Below are 14,846 nucleotides of genomic sequence, written 5' to 3' on the forward strand. Positions count from 1 at the left end.
TTGTGTTGACTTAGTGGCATTTATTTGATAGTACCGGACCTGGCCAAGGCAGTCTGATATGCTATATGCTGTAGAAAATGACTCTTCAAGAGTCCAACAGTTATTGGTTGGTTTTCACAGGCACTATGTGGCACGTGTGAGTAACAGAAAAAGGTTGAAGCTGCCCTGCATTTATAGTCTCATCTGATCACAGTCCTCCTCCTCTGATACAGAGGACTCTTTCAGGATGTTGGGTGTCCCTGCGCCAGACTCGCTGTGGTTTTCCAGGCCTAGGTCCCAGTCCTCATTCCCTTTCTGAGGTAGACTGGCTAACAGCTCCTGACAACACACAGAAATGCGCGGATCAAATGAGATTTCTTTTGTTGCGAGTCGACAAACTCCATCCGTCTGTGTTTGCTCACCTGCTGTCTCTTTATGTTCTTGTTTTTCACCGCAATCAGCAGGCTATTGGTGAAGCTCTTCAGCTTTGAGAACCTCTGCCTCTGGTTCTGCAGCTCATTCTCAAGGAACTGCACTTCTTCATTCTGTGGGAACAAATCAATTATAGTTAACCAAAATTTCACTCATTCTCCATCTGACAATAAATCTGTCGGACATTTTAATCTCGGTGGATAAATTAAACCAAAAAGCATTTTCATATTTTATTTATTCAAATGTGTCTTTGTTTTACTTTTCTTCCTCTGTCAAGCCGGTGACTCAGAAACCAATCAAAGGTTTGTCATGATTGATTTTCACAGGTCTATTCATTGCAAGGAGAAAAAGCTGGATTAGCCTAAGGATATTCATTCATTTTCTTTCGGCTTAGTCCCTTATTTATCAGGGGTCGCCACAGTGCAATGAACCGCCAACTAATCCAGCATATGTTTTAAGCAGCGGATGCCCTTTCAGCCACAACTTAGTACTAAAATACACTCATACAAACTCATTCACACATACACTACCGCCAATTTTGTTTAACCAATTTACCTATGTCTTTGGACTGTGAAAGAAACCAGATCACCCGGAGTAAACCCACACGAACAAGGGGAGAACATGCAAACTCCACACAGAAATGCCAACTGACCCAGCTGGGGCTCAAACCAGTGCTCTTCTGTCTGTGAAGCAATCGTGCTACCCACTGCGCCACCGTGACGCCCTCTAACACAACTTTTAAGTCACAAAAATGAGGCAATAACCCCAAAACGAAAATTAGATTCATGCATTGAGCCCCTTTATAGGTTGTTTTCAATCACGTGGTTCTGGTGACACGCGAAATTCAGATGGAGGACAGGAAGTAAAAAACTGAATGGGAAACACAAAAAGTGCGTATTTTTGCGATTTATACCATATTTTAAAGGGGATATATAAAAAACAAGCACACGTTTGGCATGATCCTTATATCATGAAGAGGGCCGGGTTTTCTACTGAACTAACATATATTTGCCTGTCATCGAGGTGGTAGATACTGTATAAGCGATTACATGAAAAAGTACTATAGTAAATACTAGTGTTTGGAAGCATACTATAGGTAATTACTAGAATTAAATATAATTACTACGACAATTTATATTGTTGCTGTGGTACGGCACAACTGTAGTAATAAACAAATTATTCAATAAGCTTCAGTTTTCTACGCTATAATTCTACACCATTACAGCACCACAGTTTAAACTGATGTTATTTATTACAGTTTATCAGTTTACTATGCTACAGTATTCGGTAGCATTCATTAACAAAGAGTTGTACACAGTATACTTTAGTATGTGGTTCAAAACCTGTTTACTATTATCAATTACTAGTTTTCCCCTATGCGGATATCTTCCAGACATCACAAATGAACAGATGAAAGCATATTATAGTTTTTGACCTTCAACCTCACTCAATCCTGACTAAAACCAAAGACTCTAGAATACACAAGACATGTCACTCGTATAGTTTTGAATGGGGACAAGTGTAACGGTCTATATGACGAATGAAGCCCTGCCTACTAGCAAAGGAGCCAATCATCGATCGCTATAGACCAGTGATGGGTCACACAGTTTAGCTCCAACTCTAATCAAACACACCTGCTTATAGGTTTCTAGTAATCTTGAAGACTGATTAGCTTCTTCAGGTGTGTTTGACTAGTGTTGGAACAAAACTCTGCAGGGACACCGGCCCTCGAGGATCAAGTTTGCCCATCCCTGCTATAGACTGAAGAAGGAGCTCGTAACAGACGACTGTTTTACGACAGTTTGGTGGTTAACACACACATTGGAATCTCAGTGAATACTTGCTTCACAGGCATAAGAAATATATCCACATAAAGCTTGAAATCTGTTCTTTTAAATGAACCAACTACACCTGAAAACAGAAGTTTTTTAGGAACCGAGTGCGTAGGCCCTATTGGAATTGCTCCGTTTCTTCTTTTTCTTCTTCTTCTTCCTCTCCGGAATGAATCGCGATTTTGAGGGGCTAAACATGCCGAAAACTCACGAAACTTTGCACACACCTCAGAAGTGGCGAAAATTTACGTTTGTTAAGGGTTTCGGAAGTGGGCGTGGCAAAATGACTCGACAGCACCACCTATGCACTTTTGACGGACTAGCCCCCGAACTGCGAATCACGCACGCATACGAAAATTGGCACACACCTCAAACATGCCAAAACCTACAAAAAAGTCTCTTGAAGCGGAATCTCAAACCCAACAGGAAGTTGGATATTTTTAACTTTCTGTGGCAAAAAAATGGCGTTTTTGCCATTTCCAGGCATTGTATTTTAACGAACTCCTCCTACGGATTTAATAGGATCAACACCAAAATTGGGTTTTGTCATCTAAAGACCTTGGCGATGTTAAATTGCAAAGATCTAGAGTTTTCGTCAAAGGGCGTGTCCGTGGCAGCCTCGCAAACTTCGCCATGAAACAGGAAGTTATAACTTAGCCAAACAATGTCCGATCTGCCTGAAAATTCACATGGTTGATAAGATTCCTTTTCTGAAGGCATCTACATGCTAATCTTGAGTCACAGTTATAGCGCCACCTGCTGGCAGGAGAAAGTTTGGCATAAATCTGGGATTTTCTCAGGTTATTTATATATATCGGCTTAAATAAATGTTGCTCGCTGTTCTCTGTCATCCTGAGGGCACCAGGCGATGGTGAGCCCGGGTGCGAGGTCCCTATCATCTCTGCTTGCAGCTTTAATTGGTTTTGTAATCCGTATGTAACAAATGTGAGGTACAGTCCATTCTGTCAAACGCACATCACATGACAGCAACTACTCAAACACCCACAAACTTGTAAACAAAGAGTCGCTGTCATTTCTGGAGGAGATTCACCATCAAGACTAAGTTGTGGATTACTTCAGAAGAGCAGCGCGAAGCATTATCCAGAGGATGATCATTTGTAGAACCATAAATGAGGTTGGTGTTGTGATCTTGTTTATTTCGAGTGTGCATGCACATTAGCTTGGGCAACCTGAAAATATGCTGATTTGGTTTGATTCGAATGTTTAGAAATGAAACTTATGAGACAGTTGTTGTTTAATTTTATTGGTGCTTCCAAATATGTAATTTAATTGTAAGCTTGAAAAACAGTTTTGAAGAATTTGATGTTTTCCCTTTCAGACAGAATGCCCGAGCATACTGCCAAAGAAGCATTTTAAAGATGGCTGCCAAGTGAAATGACTTGCCTTAAAGAGACTTACAAAAAAACTGACCTCTGTTTCAATCAGCTCAGCTTACCTTGAACTCTAGGAGGTTTTGCATGTGTTCCATCTCTGTGGTCAACATGTCACCGTCGTCATCATCTTCATCTTCGACGATTTCAATTTTCTAGAATAAAGTTTCATGTTTGAGTGACTTTAAATTTGAGTTATCATTAAACCATTCAATGAAGCAAATTGTTAATGCGCTCATACCACATGTTTAGCAGGGGTGGAACCATCCGATTCATCATTAACGTCATTTTCTTTCAGATATAAATCACTGGCATCTTAAAAAGGAAACTATTATTATTATTTATTATAAAAAAGAATGTAATCTGATTAGTCAACAGCTTGAAAATCCCTCCCACCGTCAGACAAACAAAGTGACATTGCGTCATTGTGTTCGCTGGCCTCTCCTAGATCTGCAGTCTGAAAGTCATCTTCAGGGATGTGAGGTGAATGCGGCGCTGGCTGATTTGAGAACATGATTGGTCCTCCTTTAGGTGGTGGAATTTCAATGCCCATGAGACGGTACTTCCGTCTGCGGTTACCAATCCACGTCTGTCAAATAGAGATTTTAGAAAGGTCTTAAAACTACATAAAATTAAGCATTTATAAACCAAATTAAGTAAAAAATATGTCTCATTATTGAGAAACCATGTAATATGTGCTGTGCTGTGGCAACAGCAGCTAATCAGAGACTTAGCTGAATGAAAATAAATGAATAAAGATACATATTTCTGCAAATAAGATATCTAAGGACAAGATTTATTCATTTATTTTCTTTTCAGCTTAGTCCCTTTATTAATCAGGGGTCGCCACAGTGGAATGAACCCCCAACTTATTCATCATATGTTTTACGCAGTGAATACCCTTCCAACTGCAACTCAACACTGTAAAACACCCATACACTCTTGCATTCACATTCATACTCAACAGCCAAGTTAGCTTGTTCAATTCACCTATAGTGCATGTCTTTGGACTTTTGGGGAAACCAGAGCACCCGAAGGAAACCCACGCCAACAAGGGGAGAACATGCAAACTCCTCACAGAAATGACCCAGCCAGATTGTGCCACCCACTGCACCACTGTTACGCCCCGGAAAGGATTAATTTGATTGTAAATGTTGTCATAAATCTGGCCTAAATAATATTTATATAAAATTAACAGATTTGAAGATGAGATAATAGAATTGAACATGTGTTTTTACTGAAATAATAAAAGCTGACCTTGATGATTTCAGTGTCCACATTGAGTTGAATAGCTGCGGCTGCGATCTTCTCTTTGCACAGAGAGCCCAGGCTGGTCATGCCGTTATCCCAGTAGCGCTTCAGTGTGTACAAGTCTCTGTCGCTAAACTGCGTCCTGTCCTGCAGCTTAATAAACACTACACCTTTTATTAAAGGCCATCATCACAAACTGACAGTAAAATGATCTTTGATCAACGTATGTGCTAGAAAAGAGCTTATTTGTGGCACTCACCGTTCTTTTCCGGGAGTTACTGTGAAGCCAAAGAGCTGACATGTTACTTGTTACCTAAGGAAATACAACAGAATAAGTAAGTGTTAACTAGGCTTTCATGCTAATGCTAACGCCACAAGTTGGCTCAGGTTAACATGGTTGATAATCAAAATCAATAACATCTGCCAGACTTCCTGCTGCCAGTGGGTGGAGATATGGCTAGAACTGAATATTGTTGACATCTTTACACAAGCAATTTTTTTTCTCAAATAGGAATTGGATATTTGCTTCAGTTAAGCAACTTCCTGTTTGATGTGTAATGTAGCTGTGCGAGCATAAACAACATCTCTGAAAGTAAGATGCTCAAAGTTCAATCCAAAGGGAGACATTAGCTTTTACAGAGTTAGCTTAGCAAAGCCTACAGCGAATGAAGTTTGGGGACTACAAAAAAAATACATCCGGGTTAGTGAGATCACAAGGGCTTCCGGTTACATGCATTACCTTGCGTGCACACCCTGTGCAGAGAAGGGGTGTGGCCAGAGGCGCTGTAATGTTAAAGCAGCGAAAGCTAAAATAACATCCAAACGCTACTATTTCCACAGAGCTTCCTCTGTTTCTGTATTTGGGCTTCCAAAGGACACAACACAAAGAAAGAAGTGCTTACAGTTTAATTTTAACTATGTTCCAGAGAGTTATATAAAATATATATAGCTAGCATTGGACAAAGGAAAGCTTCCAGAATCTCTCTCAGCTCAGTGCTGGATTTGGCTAAAAACTCCACCAACTGACGAAGCTGTGGATTGTAAAAGTATTTTAATTTGTTAAATTGATCAACTTCAGGCACATTTTCTAGCGTTAATGGTATGTTGTAGTGAGAACATAAATAAGGATGTCAACAATGGGAAATGCTGTTTGGCACCGCTAACAATTTGGCTACAAATTTACATTTTTCAGTCAAACCGCTGTAAACACCCACAATCTTCAGTGAGCTTCTTTATATGCAGCTGTTTTCAGTGCATTCTACATCTCAAATAACGAACTCGCAAAAGATATGAGAACATTTTCTACTGACACATGCTTATAACCCGAATATATGTAAAAGACACTGTCAGATTTTATTTTAGAGAGCAGGCGTGAGCTGTGTGCTCTTCATTCTGTCTGATTCAGGCAACAACGCTGCTAACAGCTGCTCTGACTGGACTGTTTACACAACGCAATAGTGCGTGCTTGTAGGGGAGTGACGTGGAGCCAATCTGCGAATCACTGCACATTATGTTAGCAGACCAATTAGATCCATTTCAGAGGAACTAGGAAATATGACAGTGGTTTTTATGTTAGCCGAGTAGCTGTATATAATCAAAGTAAGATATATGAAAAAATAACGTGATTTTCTACAAGTGCAGCATGAGCACACATTGCTTTGCATCTTAAAAACACAACCAAGCCTTGAAAATACACTGCGGACCCTTTTAAGCATCACTAGCTTGTTAAAATCTTTAAATTCCTGTGGGTTCTGTCAATATCTCAGTTCCTCCAGGATCCAGTAAAAGAAAATTCAGATTTTTCAGAGTGAAATTACTTTTTTTTTTTTTTTTGCAAAATTTGCAACCAATTTGTTTTTAGTATTATATTACAATCAATATATATCATCATAAAACATTATAGTTATAACAGTGGTCGCTTGATATAACGTGGTTCAACTTTCGCTGCCTCGTAATTTTGCTGATTTTGTTTTGTTTTTTTCCAGCTCATTGTGTACTGCATCCTGATTGGCTGTAGACCACTGTCAATCAAAATCCTCTGTGTGTCCTGTACAGTACAAAATGCGTTCAGCTTGCAAAATTAACAAAAATCTTTAATCGCTAGCAGTTCGAGTTCCAACAAGGATGCAAAAAGGGTTGTAGCTGTCCGCAACAAGACCATCATAAAGGGGGTCACACACCGAATGCGCCATGCCACAAGGCGCCATGCAGTTTAGAATTTTAAACCTAGGTTTATATCAGGATACATACAGGTGGTGCAGGTCGGTGGCTGTCTGCGGTGCCCAGCTACGACTCAGGACACTGTTCATATTTCTGCCATGCCAGAGAGCGGCATCTGAATAAATTCATTTTAAATAGCATGCAAATGTGCGCGTCGGTTTTGTTACTTCCAACTGACATGTGATCGACATATTGGTTGTGCGAACCACTTAAAGATGGAGTCTGCTTTTGCTTTGTAGATCAGTGACTGCAGGAAAAACAACATTACGCTGGATGCCAACATTATCCACAAAAAGGCCTAAAAGCTTTATGAACTTTTTGCTGACAGCGATGAATATTTGCGCCTGACAACAGGTTTTGAGCTTTGGTTTCATTCTATAATACGTGACTTATTTTTCTACAAAAGTTTGGACTTTGAGAGTGCTTAAACAAGAGAGAAAAGTGTGAAAATGTTAATGCCTGTCTGAGAAAAGTGTGTAGTGAGGGGTTTTACAGCCTTAAAACATCTATTAAAATGGTAAAAAATATAGCTGACTACTTTACAGATTTCACCTACTGCAGGTTATTTTTAGAACGTAACTCCCACGATTAATAAGGGACCACTATATATCATAAACTAAACATTGCATACCTTGAGACAGGGAATTCTGGACGATGCCTGGGAGATCAGTTTTAATGGTAAGCTGATAGGGGACGATGATCTGTTCAGCAAGAAGCTGCTGGTTTTGCATCCCTTCTCTCCAAAAAGAGCAGAGTTTGAGAGGTTGAGCGCACAGGCTGACTGGCTCTTTTCTGATAGTCCTGGGCTGTCAACCAAGGCAGAGGAACCTGCGCTGGATCTCCGCCCACCATCCACAGATCCTTTACTGCACTGCATCTGCACCGCCATGTTCGCCAGCTCCTCTTCTCTGGAATATTCGTCATCAGCGTCTGCCGTTTCCATGGCAATCGAGAAGATCTCCGATGCATCGACCGGCCTCGATTTTCTCACCACGGTTTCTGGAGCGTTTCCTGTGGGAGGTCGCTCTCCTAATCCAGCCACGGTCAAAGCTTGCTGAACCTGAGCACCGCTGTCTACAGGACCCCGATGAGCCACAGACGTTTTTAGGGGGGAGGTAAGATTCCATGATGGAGGTTGAGATGTTCTGCATGGCTTGGCCCAACTGGGAGCGATTACTGCAGAGTCTCTGGATGTGACGGGTTTGAGTGCACCGGGACTGGGGATGATGGGGGCTTTACGCTGGATAGCGGCTGCAATAGTGGTGCGATGCAAAGCTGCATCTGTGCGATCATGACCTGGCAACTCCATTTCTGTGTGCAAGGGCAACGACTTGGTCCCTGTCCTGTTTTGAGCAGAAGCATCAAAGCAGCTGGCATATATGCCTGTCAGTATCACGTCACTGTGTCCGCTGAGCGGAGAGGAAGATGACGGAGAAGACGATGATGAGGAGGATGAGGCCTGTGGAGGAAGGAGGTGGGTCACTGAAGGGCCGCGCTGAATGTTCCGCATGGCTGCCATCTCTGCTGTTAACACTGATCCGGCAACAAACGCCCCAGCAGCGCCCAAGTGTTGATGGGGTAGACCATGAGCAGTAGCCCCATTCTGATCTGCCTTAGATGCCAACTTTCGCCGCTTGTTTCCTACCCATGTCTACAAAAACAAAAGAAAAAATGTATTGCCATATGGTTGGCTTGAGAAAGAGAACATTGAGAAAGAGACTGCGTTACAGAAACTGTATTATGGTGGGTTTTGAGTCCACATCTAAATGAAAACTCTCACCATCAAGTTCCAAACCTTTATGAATTTCGTTCTTCTGTTGAATGCAAAAAGAGCAGTTTCAGTCAACCCAGGCTCATTCTGAATACGTACCCCTATATACATTTCTGGAGAGCGCCAAATACGTCCCAGCAGCTACGTTTTTTTTGCAGTTTTTGTTTTCGCAAATCCACCAGAGGGCGCTGTGTATGCTTTTTCAGATCTCAAATTTCTCTTGTGAGTGGCATTCGTGCCTGCTTTTCTTGTGTAAATCCACCAGAGGCCGCTGTCAGCTGACCCACCCTTCTCCTTCTTAAAACATAACTGATATTGTTTTAATAAGCAATCAAGAAATAGAAAAGCATTCGCGGCAGCCACGTTTTAGAATTTAACAGATTCTCACCCTGTTATTTACTTGTTTATTTTATTTTTTGGCTTTTGTTTTTATCTTACCTGCTGCCGGACTCGTACCCCGTCGTCAGTCAACTTTGCTCCACGTCACAAGTCTGCCGACGTATGCAAAAACTGGTAATAGCGAAAAAGCTGTCCATATGGAGGTAAGCCGTCAGCTGGTAAGCGCCACAAGGAACTGCATCCTATCACCACATAGCATTCGTTTTAAAGACAAATTGTACCTCTGGCTATATAATTTGCGATCTCCAGAAATGTATTTACACTATTCTCCGCATACGACTGGGCGCAGCCATTTGAATCTTTTTGGCTCGAGACTTCCGGTCTAATTCATTTATTTTTAGACGTCAAAATTGGCTTGTTTTGCTGCTTGATGTTGCAAACTGATATTTTCTTATTTTATTATTCTATATTGTCTGTTCAGTCATGGACGCACTTGTTTGTAGAGCACGTAGTTTGACCATTTTCTGCCGTTTACTACTCATTTCTACCATAGGGAACTGAATCGAAAGTTCTTAATCGCAAAAGAGTGCACTTTTGCATTGAAGAATAAGGTCTATATATTCTTATATATATTCTTATATTCTTCCTATAATATAGGAGTACGTATTCAGAATGAGCCTATGTTGGGGATTACTATTGAATACTATTGAATTCCATACATTCTATAGTGGAGTGAATTCCATAGTAGTTGGCCATCAACTGGAAGTGAAAGTCAATGGTGACCAAACATCTCTTTAAGACTTTACCAGTGTCATACAGGACGCCCCCACGGTAGAGGTCTGCATTTTAAATTTCTGAATAAATCGTGGGAGCGGTCGGTAACGGGTTTAACTTGGGACTGGACCGGGCCATCTAGCAATATCGCTTCCGATTCCTGAGCGAGCGAGCACGCATATGTATGTGTGTGAATGAGACAGCGCGATGCTGTGTTTAGCTTGTTTATAGCTTTGTGAGTGTGTGTGGGCGTGAATGAGAGAGAGAGAGAGCTTTGTCTGTGTGTGTGCTTGGTGCTTGTGTGTGTGTGTGTGTGTGTGTGTGTTTATACAGACAGCTTGTTATAGGCTGTCTGGACTCTGTATTGCTGGGTGGTTTTCGGTTTTGTTCTCCCCCCCGCTCTTTAGCCGGATCAGGCGCGGCGGGTAGAAAACGGGGCGGGTCGGGCAGTGGACAACAAAAGCTGAATATAAGCGGGAGCGGTCAGGTTCGGCCTAAAACCTGGCAGGAGCGTGATTCAAAATTGTCTCGCGCGGATCTCTACCCTGCGGTTTGCATATGCATATTGCATCTGTCGAAATAAAAAAGTCTATAAACATTGTAAAAATGCATTAAACATAACATTCTTAGTTATAGTTCTAAGATGTCTTTAGTTTGCGTGTGAGAAACAGAAATTGTCAAATTGATTTATGTGATTATTTTATATTGAACTGGAATGATTTCACTAAATAAAGACGAGCGCACAAAGCCATAACACTACACTGTTGTGTCCTCATAATCAATTAAAACTGCACATGTATGCCAAGTGATGTAATAATGTCATGTAATGTAATAACTCTAAATAATGTGATAATTATTACATTACTATTGTAATGAAATGTTCATAATGTAATCAATTTTCTTAAAATGTAATAAAATGTTGATCTTATATTGCAATGTCTTACATTAAACAACTTTCACTGTCATATCTGTAATAAGCTATTTAAAAATAAAAAGACTCCACTGTTTGTTTAAACTACCTATAAAAGCACCAGATTCAAATATGCATGCAATAATATTAATAACTACTCCTAATACTCCTAATTAATAACTATGTACTTTTCTGGATAAAATGTGAGTTGCGCAACATCAATATCTCTGCTTCAGAGCATCATAGAGACATGGGGTTTAGGGCTTTTGACTGGCAATAACTAGCTAACAATCAACTATGTACTTTAACATGCTACATATTAGATGAAGTATGTTAGCATAAGCTAGCCACGTTAAAACATGCTAGTAACATTAGCTAAAACATTTAATGTCATGCTAAAAATGCCCTGTTATGTTCACCTAATTAACAGGTTGCTAGCATTGAGCTAGTCATGCTGTCATGATACCAATCCATATACAATCACCACAAACCAGAAGAGACATTTCGTATTTGTAACAAACTTTCTACTAACAAACTGATGACATTGTGCCATTTCTTTTAACTTTAAAAAACTTATTAACTTTTCAACTTTTAATAGATATTTAATTAACTTATGTAATAGTTGTTTATGTATTGATATCAATTGTGGAAATGTACATAATGCTAGACCACTAAATGGAAAAAAAAAGCTGCAATTATTTATAAATGAACAAAAGGAAACTCATGCTTACTCGAACCACGCTGAAGTCAAGTTTGGTCTCTTGAGCACACTGCAGGATGAGCTGGAAGCAGCTCTTGCTCTGATTGGTCATGCCGTTCTCATAATAGCGTTCCAGGATCCGCTGTTGCTCGGCAGTAAATACAGACCGCAAGTTCATCTGTAAGATGAAAAGGATGTTAAATGAACAAGAACATCAATAACAGCCTACTGTATTAACAAAAGTCATTCTCAAAACACATCTTAAAGTTAAAGAAGCCCATATTTGAGCTTTTCATGATGGGATAACTGCTACACAAGCAGATGATAATAACTATCATTACAGAGTTTCTAAGGATTTCTCTTAGACAGGTAATGTTTTGTTTTAAAACTATTTTAGCTTCATGCAAAGCTGATGTAACGTTAGATGTTGTTGTTACAAACGGGATATATCTTCAAAGAAGTGTTGTTCAGCCACTAAAATCTTCCGATGAAAGATTGATAAGACTATTTTCAGTTTCATAAGGGACCTTTTACAGCATCTATAATGTAGATTTTAATTAGTTTACCAACAAAACACAAGTAAATAGCGCTATTCCGCCTAGTCTCTCCCTATATTGTTTACCATGCAACTCTAAATATTCACTCTGACATAGCATGTCAGTTTGGCTTGCTCAACGCCGGACAAGCACTAGTCGCTTTTAACACATGAGAGAGGGTTCTTTTGCTTTGCTAGGAGGTGTGGCTCTAGACGGCAGGGGAGGGACTGTGATTCAGAGATTTATGCTAAGCTTTTAGCATTGTGAAAGATCACCTACTGCACCTTTAACTGAACATTTTCATTTTGGGCTAAACTATATACTAGAATACATTAATTTATTTTCATATTTTGACACTTTTGTTCTTTTAATATGGATCTTCACATGCATTTTTATGAACTTGTGTTTGACACAATGCTGTTTATCACATTAACATGAATTTGTTTGGTTACATCTATTATAGCATTGTACATCATTATATTAATTGTACATTATTATATTAATGTGAATCGCTGAGTTTTTAGTGCATATGAGCTTGTAGGCATACTCACAGTGTGAATGCTCCTCTTTTCCAGCCATTTTTCCATCCCTCTGATGGATGTGCTGAGAGACCCCAGGAATCAGGTTGATTAATCTGAACATGCAGCAGAGACGCACTGCTGGGTGTAAATCTATTCACACCAGCATTCAGCCATCTGCTTTTAGGAGACGTTTCTGGGAGGAAAAAAAGCTGTACCAGGGAGGACGTTATAAACACATGTGTTCCTGCACGCTTCAGGTTAGACTCCCCAGATCTGAAAAAGATCACAACATTCATACAGCTATTATTATACTAGGGTTGTTGCGATACCATAAATTCATCTTACGATACTATACCAGCTGAAGTATCACGATACCAAGTAGTATTGCGATACTGTAATTCATAACTCAAATTATAAAGAAAATTGTCAGAAATACTTTATTTTACATGTTATAATAGGTCTCCTTGAATTTAATTAATTTATTTATTATTAAATTAATTATTTAATTATTTGCATGTCACTTCACCTAAAATGTATGCATTCTTTTTGTTTATTTTGTAGATAACTGACCAACAAAATACATTAAAATAAAGATACAAATTATACCAAATAATTTGTAACAAAAAACACATTTTCCCAATCCCAACAAAATTAGGCTATATGGGGTGGTCAAAATAGTTTCAATGTTTTCTGTTGCTATTTTGGGTTTTTCATCAGTTGTTTTTTTTCCCAGTCTTATCAGGAAACAATCCAAAGTAATTTAAAATTTCATTTTGTGACTCATTTGAAGAGATTGTTGCGTTTGTTGTAGCTACTAAATTGATTTGGACTGGAACAGAAATGGACCGATTTAGGTGTGTTTGAAACATCAAAAAACATGCAACTTAATAGTCCTAATAAAAAGGTTTATTGTTGCTTAAACGTGTGAGGATTTTAGTGACTTTTCCGCATGCAACTTTATTGTATTACAAACTACAGTAGTACCGCTAGTATTTTGCAGCAATAGTATCGCGATTCTACCATAGAACCGGTAAACCATGCAACCCTATATTATACTCAATATTGTAGTTGTACTTTTATTAATTGAGTTCTGATTTAAACAGTCCATTAATATATTAAACATTTAAATAGACTATTTTTATTTTATTTTCAGCATTACTTTTTTTCCAGAAGAATTTAGTAATACTTTTACAATAAATAGCTTTTGTGAACAATTTGTGGCCGTGGACTTATATGCCACAAATATATTTTAGGCAACAGTAAAAAAACTAATTGTTTGAGTCAAAATTATTATTTATTTTATGACAACAGTGATTAAAATATTAAAATAATATAACCAAATAAAAAAATGTATTGTCATATTTACAGGAGATAATTTACATAATGTCTTAAATGAAGATGATATTATCTTGACTTTATCATCTTCTATGAAGACATTTTGTATATTTCCTCCCATACATATTAATTTTCTCTTAGTCCCTTTATTTATCAGGGGTTGCCACAGTGGAATGAACCTCCAACTTGTCCAGCATATGTTTAACGTAGCGGATGCCCTTCCAGCTGCAACCCATCATTGGAAAATCCCATACATATGTCAAAATTATATTTTTGATTAGTAATATAAACAGCTAACAATTTTCTCATTATTTAAACTTTTTGAACCCTCATATTACAGATTTTCAAATAGTTGTATCTTGACTAAATATTTTCCCATCGTAATAAACCATACATCAATGGAAAAAGTATGTTCAGTATATACATCTCCAAAATAGATCCTTTCTGTTGGTTTTGTTGTCCAGGGACACATTTGTAAACATAAAAAAGCTTATTTTGATTTACATTTGATATTAATAATGTATTGGTGAACTATTGGAACTGAGCTAACGTGAACCTACGGTGAACAGCTGTATGTTAATTAACACAAAGATAAATAATAAACATTTAAATAAATGTATTGCTCATTGTTAGTAACTGTAAACCTAGGAATCATATGAAAAAGTTCCTGCCAAGCAATAGTCCGTCCATTTGTTGCTGTGCAATACAACTATTTTACACACAATGAAAGAAAGATTGAGATGTGACTTTCATAACACTGTAAAATCTAAAACTCGCCCGAGAAGATAATGATTTTATTTTAATATTTATTAGCATCATGACCTCATACTACGGTGATCAAAACCAAAAGACAGT

General features: G+C 38.7%; 1 protein-coding gene across 7 annotated transcripts in view; it reads right to left on the reverse strand.

Moving 5' to 3' along the window:
* hdx (highly divergent homeobox) overlaps positions 1–14,846 on the reverse strand; it is a 19,218-nt gene continuing 4,372 nt past the window's right edge. For 2 of the 7 annotated variants that reach the window (XM_073921694.1, XM_068213257.1), the window contains exons 2-11: positions 12,687–12,929; positions 11,631–11,777; positions 7,737–8,756; positions 5,145–5,198; positions 4,892–5,032; positions 4,031–4,223; positions 3,876–3,949; positions 3,700–3,789; positions 402–524; positions 1–318 (exon numbers count right to left, since the gene is read on the reverse strand). In XM_073921694.1, coding sequence (XP_073777795.1) covers positions 172–318; positions 402–524; positions 3,700–3,789; positions 3,876–3,949; positions 4,031–4,223; positions 4,892–5,032; positions 5,145–5,198; positions 7,737–8,756; positions 11,631–11,777; positions 12,687–12,722 — 2,025 coding nt within the window. In that variant the 5' untranslated portion in view covers positions 12,723–12,929 and the 3' untranslated portion in view covers positions 1–171. Of the gene's footprint in view, positions 319–401; positions 525–3,699; positions 3,790–3,875; positions 3,950–4,030; positions 4,224–4,891; positions 5,050–5,144; positions 5,199–7,736; positions 8,757–11,630; positions 11,778–12,686; positions 12,930–14,846 lie in introns of all 7 variants that reach the window. The other 5 variants (NM_001202494.1, NM_001202495.1, XM_073921695.1 and 2 more) reach the window with 3 other exon arrangements.

The sequence above is a fragment of the Danio rerio genome, chromosome 14, assembly GCF_049306965.1.
Source record: "Danio rerio strain Tuebingen ecotype United States chromosome 14, GRCz12tu, whole genome shotgun sequence".
Classification (NCBI taxonomy): Eukaryota; Metazoa; Chordata; class Actinopteri; order Cypriniformes; family Danionidae; genus Danio; species Danio rerio.